We start from the raw sequence: 12,588 nt of genomic DNA on the forward strand, positions 1-12,588 counted from the left end.
TATTCTCATTCTTCAGTCACAAATGACTGCAGCTTTATCAATGATTTTGTGCTACACACTAGTCTTTTGCTTGGTATCCTTCTCCCCCATTACTGTAATCTTTTAGATAGCATCACACTTATAGTGGTCCACTGAGATGACCAAACAACGAACTTCAAAACACCAACCATTGATCTTACTAATTGCATCTGCCACTTTGCTTTGGTTCCTGGTTTCTATTCAGCTTTCTTTCCAAGCATCATTCCAATTGTTAAATGGTCAGAATACACAAAGTGACAGATTTAGTGCTTCCTTGGCAATTTATATAACTGACTGCAACTCTGTTGTTGCAGTGAATCATGATTTATTTGTCTCACACTGCCGCACATAACCTTTTAAATGCTAGGAAAAAATGCCAACACCTCTTTAAAGTTTATATATGACTGCCCACCACCATTCCTCATGAACTGGGTTTGGAGAGACAAATGATAAAAACAAGCTGTGAATTCCACCCATCCACCCCCAGCCATTTCCTGCATTCATCAGTCACACATACTGTATTTACAGACAAGCCTCCTAATCAAGAGAACCAATGCACGGTATGAGGTGCGTTTTTGTTCCCTCTTGGACAAGAATATACTTGTTCTTTCCTTGTTTCTTTCTTACATTAAATGACAGGTAGTCCCTGCTAAATACAAACGCAGGCTGGTTCGACTCTTCACTGACTAACACATTGAATAATGCCATACTCAGTACCGAATGGAATCTTTATTGATATTCTGAAAAGTTGAATTTGTTAACAATTCTCTCTTCCAAGTCAACATTTTACTCCCTTCACTTCACCAGTGATTCCTATCCTGTTGCCCCGTCCTTTCCTTCTCCCACTCATTTGTTCATGCCTTCTTCCACACTTCCCCCGTACGAATGAGCACCTTATCCCAATTCACCAAGCCCCCTCTCCCTCTCATCATTTAAATAGATTCTGTCCTCTTCTAGTATTTATACTGTGCCCATCCATTAACATCTGAGTCTCTAAAGACTCACTTTTCTGCAAGGCCCCAGACCACTAACCCTCATAAGTCAAATGCCTTCTCCACCTGAAATTCAGAGAGAGAGAGAGAGAGAGAGAGAGAGAGAGAAGATTATTTTTATCAAACAGCGCTAATGCCATTTCATGCAAACAACATCTGCTGGTTAAAAAGCCATTTGTTCAATACATACAGCACAAAGCGGTTTGCACAGTTCTCTTTACTATATGATTTTGTTTATGAGTTTAAGAAGGCAGAAGTTGGCTGAAAGATGCTAAGTAAGTTATTACAATAAATGGTGAAGTATTTCATAATACCTACCTCTTACATAACACCTTACCAAGGTGGTCAGTATTATCATTCCCACTTTATAGAAGGAGAAACAGAGGCAGAGGGAGGTAGAGTGACTTGCCCCAGGTTACCCAGCAAGCCAGTGGCAGAGCCAGAAACAGAGCTTAGATTTCCTGAGTCTCCATCTTGTGCTCTATCCACTAGACTGAACACAGCACTAAAAATACTGACCAGAACAAATAAGACTGGCCTCTGCAATGAGAAGTTTACAATCTAATTTGAGACATTATGCAAATCAGTGAGAGTAAAGAGGCAGTGTGGAAGGAAAAACAGGGAAAAGGAGGACAAGAGATGCTAATACATTACAGGGCTACCACCACACTTCATTATTTTAACCAGTGAATATATACAGAAAGCATAATCCTTTTCTCGTGGTAAATGTGCTTACAGAAAGCCTAAATTACAAATCTAGATTCCGAGATGTGACTTTTCAGAAATTAACCTAAAAGTCTGATATTCTTTAAATATTTAATATATTTCTGACATTATGCATGGCACAGAATCTAACAGAAATGGGCTATTATATCATAAGTGAGAATCCAGTATAAGAACATAACATGAAATACTGGAAGATTCATAAGTTATACCTCGTAATGCATGTATTAAAGAAAAAGGTTGTCTAATAAGCAGTAGTTCTGACGTGATCAGCAGCACCACCTCTTTTACACCAAGCTATGTCCATATTTTATGATGCAGACAAACAGGAACTAAAAACATGTTTTAAACAAATGTTTCAATCAGATATTGTGTATTTGGCAGGTCATCCCTGGATAAATTTCAAGAAGAACTTTGTACCCGTGTTTCCCTTGACATACATATTTATGGTAAAATTACGTAATATTAATTTGCTATTACACTTCTGTGGCAACACTATGTTTAGAACCCTTAGTTAGCCACAGAAACTAGATAGACTCATTACAAGACACATCTTCCACTTTCTGGAGAATTCCAGGACTCTAAAATAAGAAAGCTATAGAACATTACATTTATATAAATGGCGTCTTTTAAATGAATGATATTGAACATAGCTTTGAAAAAAGGCTAAAGTATACCAGTGTCATGATATTTTAAAACAAACACCTAAAATTACGGAAACAGAAGAACAGCTTTCATCCATCAGTGGTGAGACACAAAGTTGTCAGCATACTAGTTGCTACACTGATAAAGACAGAGACATGGTGACTAAACAAAATCCAAAAAAACCCATTCCCTCCACACCAAAAGAAAAAACGATTACCTACCTTTCATAACTGTTGTTCTTTGAGATGTGTTACTCATGTCCATTCCATATTAGGGGTGTGTGGTCGCCACATGCACCAATGCCGGAAGATTTCCCCTCAGCAGTATCTGTAGGGGACTGGTTCTGGCGCCCTCTGGAGTAGCACTCACATGGCACGGTACAAGGGGCGCTGCCGGCTCCCCCCACCCTCAGTTCCTTCTTGCCAGAAACTGACAGTGGAGAAGGATGGATGTGAGCAACACATCTCGAAGAACATACGGAAAAAGATAACTGTCTTTTCTTCTTCGAGTGCTTGCTCATGTCCATTCCATATTAGGGGACTCCAAAGCAGTACCCTTGGCGGTGGGTAGGAGTTCACGGATGTGTAAATTGCAACACAGCTCTGCCAAACCCAGTGTCGTCACTGGCCTGCTGAGTGATGGCATAATGAGCCACGAACGTGTGGACACAGGACCACGTTGTGGCTCTACAGATGTCCTGGATAGGGATGTATGGCAGGAAGGCTGTTGAAGATGACTGAGCTCTAGCTGAGTGGGCTCTGACAATCGACGGCAGTGGAACCCCCACCAGTTCGTAACAGGTCTTTATGCACAAGGTGATGCAATTGGAAATTCTCTGCAAGGACATCGGAAGGCCCTTCATCGTATCCGCTGCAGCAATGAGGAGCTGAGTTGATTTACTTGGTATATTGTAAGTAAAAAGGCAAGGCCCTTCAGACATCCAGCACATAAAGACGCCTCTTTTCGCTGGTCTTGTGCGGTTTGGGACAGAGCACTGGGAGGAAGATGTCCTGGTTCACATGGAAGGTAGACACCACCTTCGACAGGAAGGCCGAGTAGGGCCTCAGTTGAACCTTGTTTTTGTACACCATGTATGGTGGTTCTGAGGTCAAGGCTCTAATCTCAGACTTGTCTCGCTGAAGTCACCGCCACCAGGAACGCAACCTTCCATGACAAGTAGAAAAGGGAGCAGGAGCCCAGTGGCTCAAAGGGAAGGCCTACGAGCCTGTTAAGTAAGATCCACAAGTTAAGATCCCACTGTGGGACAGGAGCCCATACCTTCGGGAAGAGTCTCTCGAGCCCTCTCAAGAATCTGACAGTCATGTCATGGAAGAACACAGCCTGTCCTAGGATAGGCGGATGAAAAGCGGAGATGGCCACAAGATGCACTCTAATGGAAGAGCGTGCCAGGCCCCGGTTCCTCAAATGGAGCAGGTAGTCCAGGACAGCCTGTATGGAAGAGCACGAGGGAGATATACTGCGCTCAGACACCCAGCGGGAAAACCTTGTTCACTTGGCCAGGTAAGTCAGTCTAGTTGAGGGTGTCCTACTTTCCAGGAGGACCTGTTGGACCTCCTCCGAACAGGTCCGCTCCTCCAGGTTCAGCCACACAGCATCCACGCCGAGAGGTGGAGGGACGCAAGGTTAGGGTGTAAGAGCCGACCAGGGTCCTGTGACAGAATGTTTGATTCATTGGGCAGGGGCCAAGGAAGGGCTGTTAACAGGTTCATGAGTGTGCCAAACCAGGGCTGGTGAGGCCACACTGGGGCAATCATGATAACCTGCACCCTGTCTCTCTTGATCTTTGCCAGGACCTTGGCAATGAGTGGGACTGGAGGGAATGCGTACATCAGCCTCCCCAACCACGACAGGAGGAAGGCATCTGTCAAGGTTCCTTCCCCACGCTGAACTCTAGGGTACAGATGTGGGGACCTGCATGAAAGACCCCCTAAGCTTATTCTTACCAGCTTAGGTTTAAAACTTCCCCAAGGTACAAACTTTGCCTTGGTCTTGAACAGTATGCTGCCACCACCAAGTGTTTTAAACAAAGAACAGGGAAAGAGACCACTTGGAGACATCTTCCCCTCCAAATATCCCCCACAAGCCCTACACACCCTTTCCTGGGGAAAGCTTGATAATAATTCTCATCAACTGGTACAGGTGAACACAGACCCAAACCCTTGGATCTTAAGAAAAATGAAAAATCAATCACGTTCTTAAAAGAAGAATTTTAATGACAGAAAAGGTAAAAGAATCACCTCTGTAAAATCAGGACGGTAAATACCTTACAGGGTAATCAGATTCAAAACAGAGAATCCCGCTAGGCAAAACCTTAAGTTACAAAAAGACAAAAACAGGAATATACATTCCCTCCAGCACAGCTTATTTTACAAGCCATTAAACAAAAGAAAATCTAACGCATTTTCTAGCTAGATTAGTTAACAGGAGTTAACTAACTTAACAGGAGTTGGAAGGCTTACATTTCTGATCTGTTCCCAGCAAAAGCATCACACAGACAGACAGAACCCTTTGTTCCACCCCGCTCCAGATTTGAAAGTATCTTGTCCCCTCATTGGTCATTTTGGGTCAGGTGCCAGCGAGGTTACCTTAGCTTCTTAACCCTTTACAGGTGAAAGGGTTTGCCTCTGGCCAGGAGGGATTTTATAGCACTGTATACAGAAAGGTGGTTATCATTCCCTTTATATTTATGACAGCATCAGAGAAGGAGTCCTTGCCGAGAACAAAACCGATGACATGTTCTGCCTGGTGGTGAACAGGTTCACTTGGAGTTCCCCACCTCTGGAAGACCATGCAGGCTACTTCCCGGTGGAGCGACCACTCGTGGTGAGAGAAGGCCCTGCTGAGGTGATCCACTAGCGTGTTTTTGATGCCAGGGAGGTGACAAGCTTCCGGATGGATCTCTTGGTCGATGCAGAAGCTCCAGAGATGGAGTGCCTCTTGGCAGAGAGCCGATGAGCACGCTCCCCTTGCCTGTTGAGGTAGAACATTGCAGCTGTGTTGTCCGTCAGGACTCTCACTACCTTGCCTGACAGATGTGGTAGGAAGATGCTGTATGCCAATCGGACCGCTCTGAGTTCTTTGACATTTCTGTGGAGTGCCATCTCCTCCAGGAACCACATACCTTGGAGATTTCCAAGGTCGGAGGCGTCCGACACCAAATAGATGGAGTGATGGAGGTTGTCGAATGGAACTCCCTTTAAGACCTTCTTGTGATCGGTCCACCATTGCAGTGAGGTGAGTATTGCTGGGGAGATGGTAATGATCTTTTCCAGGTGATCCCTGGACTGGGAATAGATCATCGTCAGACTTTGTTACAGGGACTGCATCCGGAGCCTGGCATGGTGGACAACTTATGTGCAAGCTGCCATGTGGCCCAGCAGACGCAGGCAGAACCTGGCTGTAGTCAGGGGGAACGCGGACAGCTCTGTGAGAAGGTCCATCAATGTCCTAAACCTTTCTAGTGGCAGGAACGCTCTCACTCAGGTCTAGTTGAGCACTGCTCCGATGAATTCTATCCTTTGCATTGGAACTAACAGACTTTTTGTCATTCACCAGTAGGCCCAGGGAGCGGCACACGGCTTGCAGTACCACAACATCCTTTTGGACCTGAGACCTGGAGCTGCCCTTGACCAGTCATTGAGGTACGGGTAGATCTGGATATCCCGGCACCACCAACATCCACTTGGTAAACACCCCCGGTGCTGTCACCAGGCCAAACAGGAGGATTGTAAATTGGTAGTGGCCAGGTCCCACCGTGAATCAGAGAAAACGTCTGTGCTCTTGGAAGATCACTATGTGGAAGTATGCGTCCTTTAGGTCGAGGAAGGCACACCAGTCTTCTGGATCCAGGGAGGGGATGATAGAGGCCACGGAGACCATGCGGAACGTCAGCTTCTTTAGGTACTTCTTGAGGTCTCACAGGTCTAGAATGGGATACAGACTGCCTTTGGGATTAAAAAGTATCAGGAATAAAACCCCTTGTTCCTGTACTCTAGAGGAACTTCCTCCACCGCTCCCAGCTTGAACCTCCTGCATGAGGAGACTCTTGTAAAAAGTGTCCTTGAAGAGGGGAAGGGAAGTGGGGGATGAGGGGGGGCAAGACAAAGAAACTGGAGGATAAAGCCCTGCACCACTGTGCTCAGGACCCAGCGGTCTGAGGTTATTGTGGTCCATGCAGGGAAGAAAAAGGAAAGGCGGTTGGAAAAAAAACAGGGAAGATGGATCTGGGGAACAGTCTGGCAGGTCGCCTTCGGGTGCGCTCTCAAAACTGTCACTTGGCCCTTACTTATTCCAGGTAGATCCTGACTGAGCAGGGGGTGGAGGAGGATGATTTAGGCAGCACTTGTAGCCCTTGGCCTTCTTGTGAGGTGGGTCCTGCCAAGGCTGACTCTCTGGCCCCTGAGGCTGCTGCGATTTGAACTGCTTACATGCCAGGCCTGGGACATACAGCCCCAGAGTTTTCAGGGTGGTACTTAGCAACTTAGGTATGCGGGGCCCTCTGTGGTGTAGGGCCCCGGGCAATTGCCCTGCTTGCTACCACCTAACGCTGGCCCTAGCTTTTATATGTGAAAAACAGCTGTGGTACAGGTGAGCTGTGGAGTTTTTATAGCATATTGGGGCGTGGGAGGGCTCAAAGAAAAAGGTTGAGAATTCCTGATATGAAACACTGTGGCGGTGATGTCCATCAGGACTTGAACCACTTGGGACTGAAAACTCTGACAGGCCAGTCAAACCACCCTGAGCTCCTGACATTTATGTGGAGGGAGCGGTTAACCCCTGACCAGCACCCTTGTGTACTGAACTTGCCCAGGTGGGGTCCCCAGACCAGGTCCGAGGCTTCTGACACCAGAGTTAGTGACAGGGATGGGGGCGCGAAGGGGACTCCCTGCAACACTAATGCGGGGTCCAACCACCACGCCAGTTATGATTGGATGTGGTCTGGTACCCTGACTACCACGGCCAGGTCATGCTTGTTGGAGATGTAGACAGACTCCAACCATGCCTGCAGCGGCCAAAGGTGATGGACCACGTAAATACAGGCAGCCATGTGGCCTAGCAACCTTAGACAAGTGCAGGCGCTGGCCCCTTACATGGGACATTATGTCCGACGTGGCTCGGAAACAAGCCTCCAGAAGGAATGCCCTGGCCCACGAGGAATCAAGGCTCACCCCGATGAACTTTTCCATTGCCCTGGTATGGGGGTAGATTTCCTATTTATTCACTAACAGGCCCAGGTCAGGACATGTAGAATGCACCAGATTGAGGCTGCTCTGCACTTGATTCCGCGATCTGCCTTTGATGAGCCAATCGTCAAGATAAAGATAGACCTGGACTCCCTGATGCCTCAGGTAAGTGGCTACTGGGGCCATACATTTTGTATATACCCGCGGGGCTGGGGAGAGGCCAAAGGAAAGCGCAGTGAACTGGAAATAGTGCTGGCCCACCATAAAATGGAGGAATCGTCTGTGTCCTTGTAAAATAGAGATATGGAAATAAGCCTCTTTCAAGTCCACGTACCAGTTTCCCGGATGGACGGAAGGGATGATGGAGGCCAGTGAAACCATGCGAAACTTCAACTTCTTGAGGTACTTCTTGAGTTGTTCAGGTCCAGAATAGGTCTTAGGCCCTCTTTTACTTTTGGAATCAGGAAATAGAGGGAGCAGAAACTTTTCCCCCCTCATTTCCTGAGGGACCTCCTCCACCTCCCACAGTTGTAGGAGGTTGTCTACCTCCTGAACGAGGAGTCGCTCGTGAGAAGAGTCCCTGAAGAGGGACAGGGAAGAGAGGTGGGGGGAGGGGAAGAACTGAAGGGTGTGGCCCCGGGACAATCTCTAGCTCCCAGTGGTCCGAGGTGACTCTCGACCAGGCCAAAGGGTAGGGATGGAGACAACTGAGGAAAAGATGGGGCGGATCCAAGGAGGTGACTGGGGTGCCGCTCTTGAGTGTGAGCCCAAAACACCTGCTTCTTGCCCAGTGGTGGTTCACCAGGCCAAGTTGTGCAGGTGAACAGGAGGAGGAAGGGTGGCGGCAACTAAAACTCTTCTCCTCGTAGAGCCCTGCCACAGCTGCCAAGACCTTGGCAGTGGGGGCAGCCAGAATTGCTTCCTTGCTGACTGAGGAGTATGCATCCTCAGGGGAGCAGAGGGTGGTCCAAGTGTCCTTCAGACTGTGTGGCCTCATGTCGGTCTGTTCCAAAAACAGCCCAACTCCACCAAATGGGAGATCTTGTATCAAGAAGTGCCTCTCCTGGGATAGGACTGAGGTCTGAAGCCAGGAACTGCGCCTCATGACCACCCTGGCCGCAGAATCAGCCTTATCCCAGGCCATCTGGAGGGAGCACCCAGCCGCTGCAGTACCCTCCTTAACAAGGGTCCTGAACTCTTTGGCCACCTCCTAGGGCATGGAGTCCTTAAACTTGTGGAGCCTGGTGGTTCATGACTCGGAATTGGGAGACTGGCTGTGGAATAAATTTTGCTTCTGAAAAAGGTCCAGTCTCTTGGCCTTCTTATTTTTGAGGGTGGAACTAGCATTCCCTTGCTTGTCCTTTTCGTTGGCTGCTGACACAACCAATGACCTCGGGGGGGGGGGGGGAGATAATTGTTCGAACTCTGTGGCAGGGACAAAAATACACACACACACACTTTTTCCTCAGCCTTCTTGGAAATGGGCGGGATGGAGGATGGGGTTTGCCACATGGCTTTGGCAATGTTCAGGACCCCTTCATGCACCAGGAGTGCAACACGTGCTGGGGTGGATGCAGAGAGCACATTGAACCAAGTGTCTGATTGCTCCACCGTCTCTTCTGCCTCTTGACCTAAATTAGTCTCCACCCTTTGGAGCAGGGCTTGGTGCTCGTTAAAGTCGTCTGGTGGCCTAGTATGGGAGGGCCCCGCCACTGCCTTCTCTGGAGAGGAGGAGAATGACCCAGGGCATCATCCTGTTCTTCCATCTCAGCGCCCGCCAACGCTTCATGCACCAAGCCCTGTGCTGCCGGTGCCAATTGGAACTTGTCCAATGTGGCGACTGACAATTGGTGAGATGGGGGCATCAGCATAACCAGCACACCCCCAGCATTCCAGTAAGGCCATTGCGCTGGCCACTGGCCCTGCTGCCAGGTTGGCATCGTTGAGGTGGATGCAACCTCAGGAGCCCAGTCACGACAGTGCTGTCTCGGCAAGGGGCTGAACTCCCTCTCCGTGCTGAAGAAATCCTCCTCCGGTGACCAGAGCAGGACCGTCCACACCCGAGTCCTGTAGCTTACTGTCGCCGTGGGTGACCAGTGCCTCGAATAGTCAGACCGGTGCTGGGAGCAGGGGGAACAGTGCCGTGTTGGGGAGCATCCCTGAGGTCTCTGTCATGGTGCTTGTTGGAGCAAATATGACCGGTGATGACTGTACAGCGACCTGCACCTCTCTCTGGGCGAGACTCGGCACGAGAGTGGAGACCGGGAGTGCGGTACCAGTGATCTGTGGTGGCTGAACCGGTGACCTCGACTGATGCGGAGACCAAGGGCATGGGAAGAAAGGGCTCTGCTTCCGCTCCGTAGACCAGTGGTGCTCACTCGCCTTCTAGGAAGCCCTCACAGCTAGCTTGCCCTCATAGGGAGGCTTTGCCAGGTCCATCACTGCATGCAGTACCAGCTGCAGTGGGAGAGTCCTTTGCTTTCTGGGCACTGGGAGCTGAGATGGTGTTGACTGTGCCATTAGTCTGGGTCCCCTACTGCTCCCCAGAGTCAGTGGAGGATCCCTTAGGGGGGTAAGAGGTCCCCTTGGAGACATTCCCCCTTGCAGCTCTGGCGTGGGCAGGCAGCCTGAGCAGGGTTCTTTACCCTATGCCCCTTGGTCCAACTTGCTCAGTGCCGGGTCCCTCTTCTTGGGTACCAGCGAAGGGGATCAGTGCCGGGTAGAACCCAGTGCCAGGCTGCACTGCGCACTGAGGCCGAAGTGCTGGGTGTTGCGTCCGGCTGTGCAAAGAGCGGCCTCCAGGAGAAGGGCCCTCAAATTAATGTCATGTTCTTTCTGTGTCCTGGGACCAAAGGTCTTACAGATGCAACACTTTTCTTTAATGTGGGATTCCCCCAGGCACTTCAGATAGCTACCAAGCGGGTCCGCTAACAGGCATAGGCCCATTACATTCAGCACGGAGACCAGGGCATGCCCTGCCTTGGGCAAAGTCCCTGTTGGGACACTGACTAATTACAGTACTTAACAGCTACTTACTAACTAATCTGCAATAAAAACGAACTATTTACAGCTGAAAGAAAAGGAGTACTTGTGGCACCTTAGAGACTAACCAATTTATTTGAGCATGAGCTTTCGTGAGCTACAGCTCACTTCATCGGATGCATACCGTGGAAACTGCAGCAGACTTTATATATACACAGAGAATATGAAACAATACCTCCTCCCACCCCACTGTCCTGCTGGTAATAGCTTATCTAAAGTGAGCATCAGGTTAGGCCATTTCCAGCACAAATCTAGGTTCTCTCACCCTCCACCCCCCCACACAAATTCACTCTCCTGCTGGTGATAGCCCATCCAAAGTGTCAACTCTTTACACAATGTGCATGATAATCAATTTGGGCCATTTCCTGCACAAATCCAGGTTCTCTCACTCCCTCACCCCCCTCCAAAAACCCACCCCCATACACACACAAACTCACTCTCCTGCTGGTAATAGCTCATCCAAACTGACCACTCTCCAAGTTTAAATCCAAGTTAAACCAGAACATCGGGGGGGGGGGAGGGGGGTGTTAGGAAAAAACAAGAGGAAATAGGCTACCTTGCATAATGACTTAGCCACTCCCAGTCTCTATTTAAGCCTAAATTAATAGTATCCAATTTGCAAATGAATTCCAATTCAGCAGTTTCTCGCTGGGGTCTGGATTTGAAGTTTTTTTGTTTTCAGATAGCGACCTTCATGTCTGTGATTGCGTGACCAGAGAGATTGAAGTGTTCTCCGACTGGTTTATGAATGTTATAATTCTTGACATCTGATTTGTGTCCATTTATTCTTTTACGTAGAGACTGTCCAGTTTGACCAATGTACATGGCAGAGGGGCATTGCTGGCACATGATGGCATATATCACATTGGTGGATGTGCAGGTGAACGAGCCTCTGATAGTGTGGCTGATGTTATTAGGCCCTGTGATGGTGTCCCCTGAATAGATATGTGGGCACAATTGGCAACGGGCTTTGTTGCAAGGATAAGTTCCTGGGTTAGTGGTTCTGTTGTGTGGTATGTGGTTGTTGGTGAGTACCTGAAGCAAATACTCACCAACAACCACATACCCAATGCCCAGAACGCAAAATGCACTAGTGCAACGCAAATGTGCCACCCACACCCAGAGTTTTTAGTTTCTAATGAAGACCAGTACCTTTTGGTTAAAGAAAATTAAGTTACTAGTGATAATGGCAGAAATCACAAATCCATATTTCACCTGCTGGTTCAATTGTTTAGATGGAAAGTTGTCAGATCAGCAAAAAAATAAAGGTGACATCAAAATGTAGACTTAAAAAAACAAAACAAAACAAAAACAAAACAAAACAAAAAACACTTAGCCTTATCTTACTTTTGTTGACCAAACTTCCATTTCTACAGAAACAGGCTCAAGAAAGCCACTTCTTCTATACGAGCACTGAAAATTCAAAATTTCTTTTTTGCTGACTATAGAAATGATTTCAACGCAACCAGCTCCAGACAATTAAAATACGTCTTTAAAAGAAATTATGAAAGCAGAATGCGGTATGCAAATTTTGCAATCTGACTAATACACAGGTCATATATAATATGGGAACAAGTAATGCAGCCAAATGTGCAACATGACAAACACGAGCCCTTCCTCTCCCAAACACACACACACCCAACAAGAGAGAAAGTGAGTGTGTGTATCTGGGGGAACAAACAGATAGCAGCAGCAATGATAACCTCAGCAAAGACTATTTCTTGGAGATGAACGGATGGTTTAGGTTATCAACAGGAAGCACATTGTGTCAATCATTATTACTCAAAACAACAAAACCATCTACCATCTTACCTAGTTCTGGGGGCAGCACAGTAAGACGGTTTCCCTGGATATGAAGTTCCTTAAGCTGAGTGAGTTCACCAATTTCTTTAGGCAGTGATATCAGGTCATTGTCCCTAAGGCTCAGCTAAAAGAAAATATAAAGTTGTCAGAACAATGTTCAG

At 47.8% G+C, this 12,588-nt stretch overlaps 1 protein-coding gene across 1 annotated transcript in view; it reads right to left on the reverse strand.

Moving 5' to 3' along the window:
- Positions 1 to 12,588, reverse strand: part of RSU1 (Ras suppressor protein 1) — a 187,691-nt gene that overhangs the window by 104,701 nt on the left and 70,402 nt on the right. Inside the window, exon 7 of the mRNA XM_077809432.1 lies at positions 12,437 to 12,551. Within this exon, the coding sequence (XP_077665558.1) occupies positions 12,437 to 12,551 (115 nt within the window). The remainder of the gene's footprint in view (positions 1 to 12,436; positions 12,552 to 12,588) is intronic.

The sequence above is a fragment of the Eretmochelys imbricata genome, chromosome 2 (genome assembly GCF_965152235.1).
Source record: "Eretmochelys imbricata isolate rEreImb1 chromosome 2, rEreImb1.hap1, whole genome shotgun sequence".
In the NCBI taxonomy this organism is placed as follows: Eukaryota; Metazoa; Chordata; order Testudines; family Cheloniidae; genus Eretmochelys; species Eretmochelys imbricata.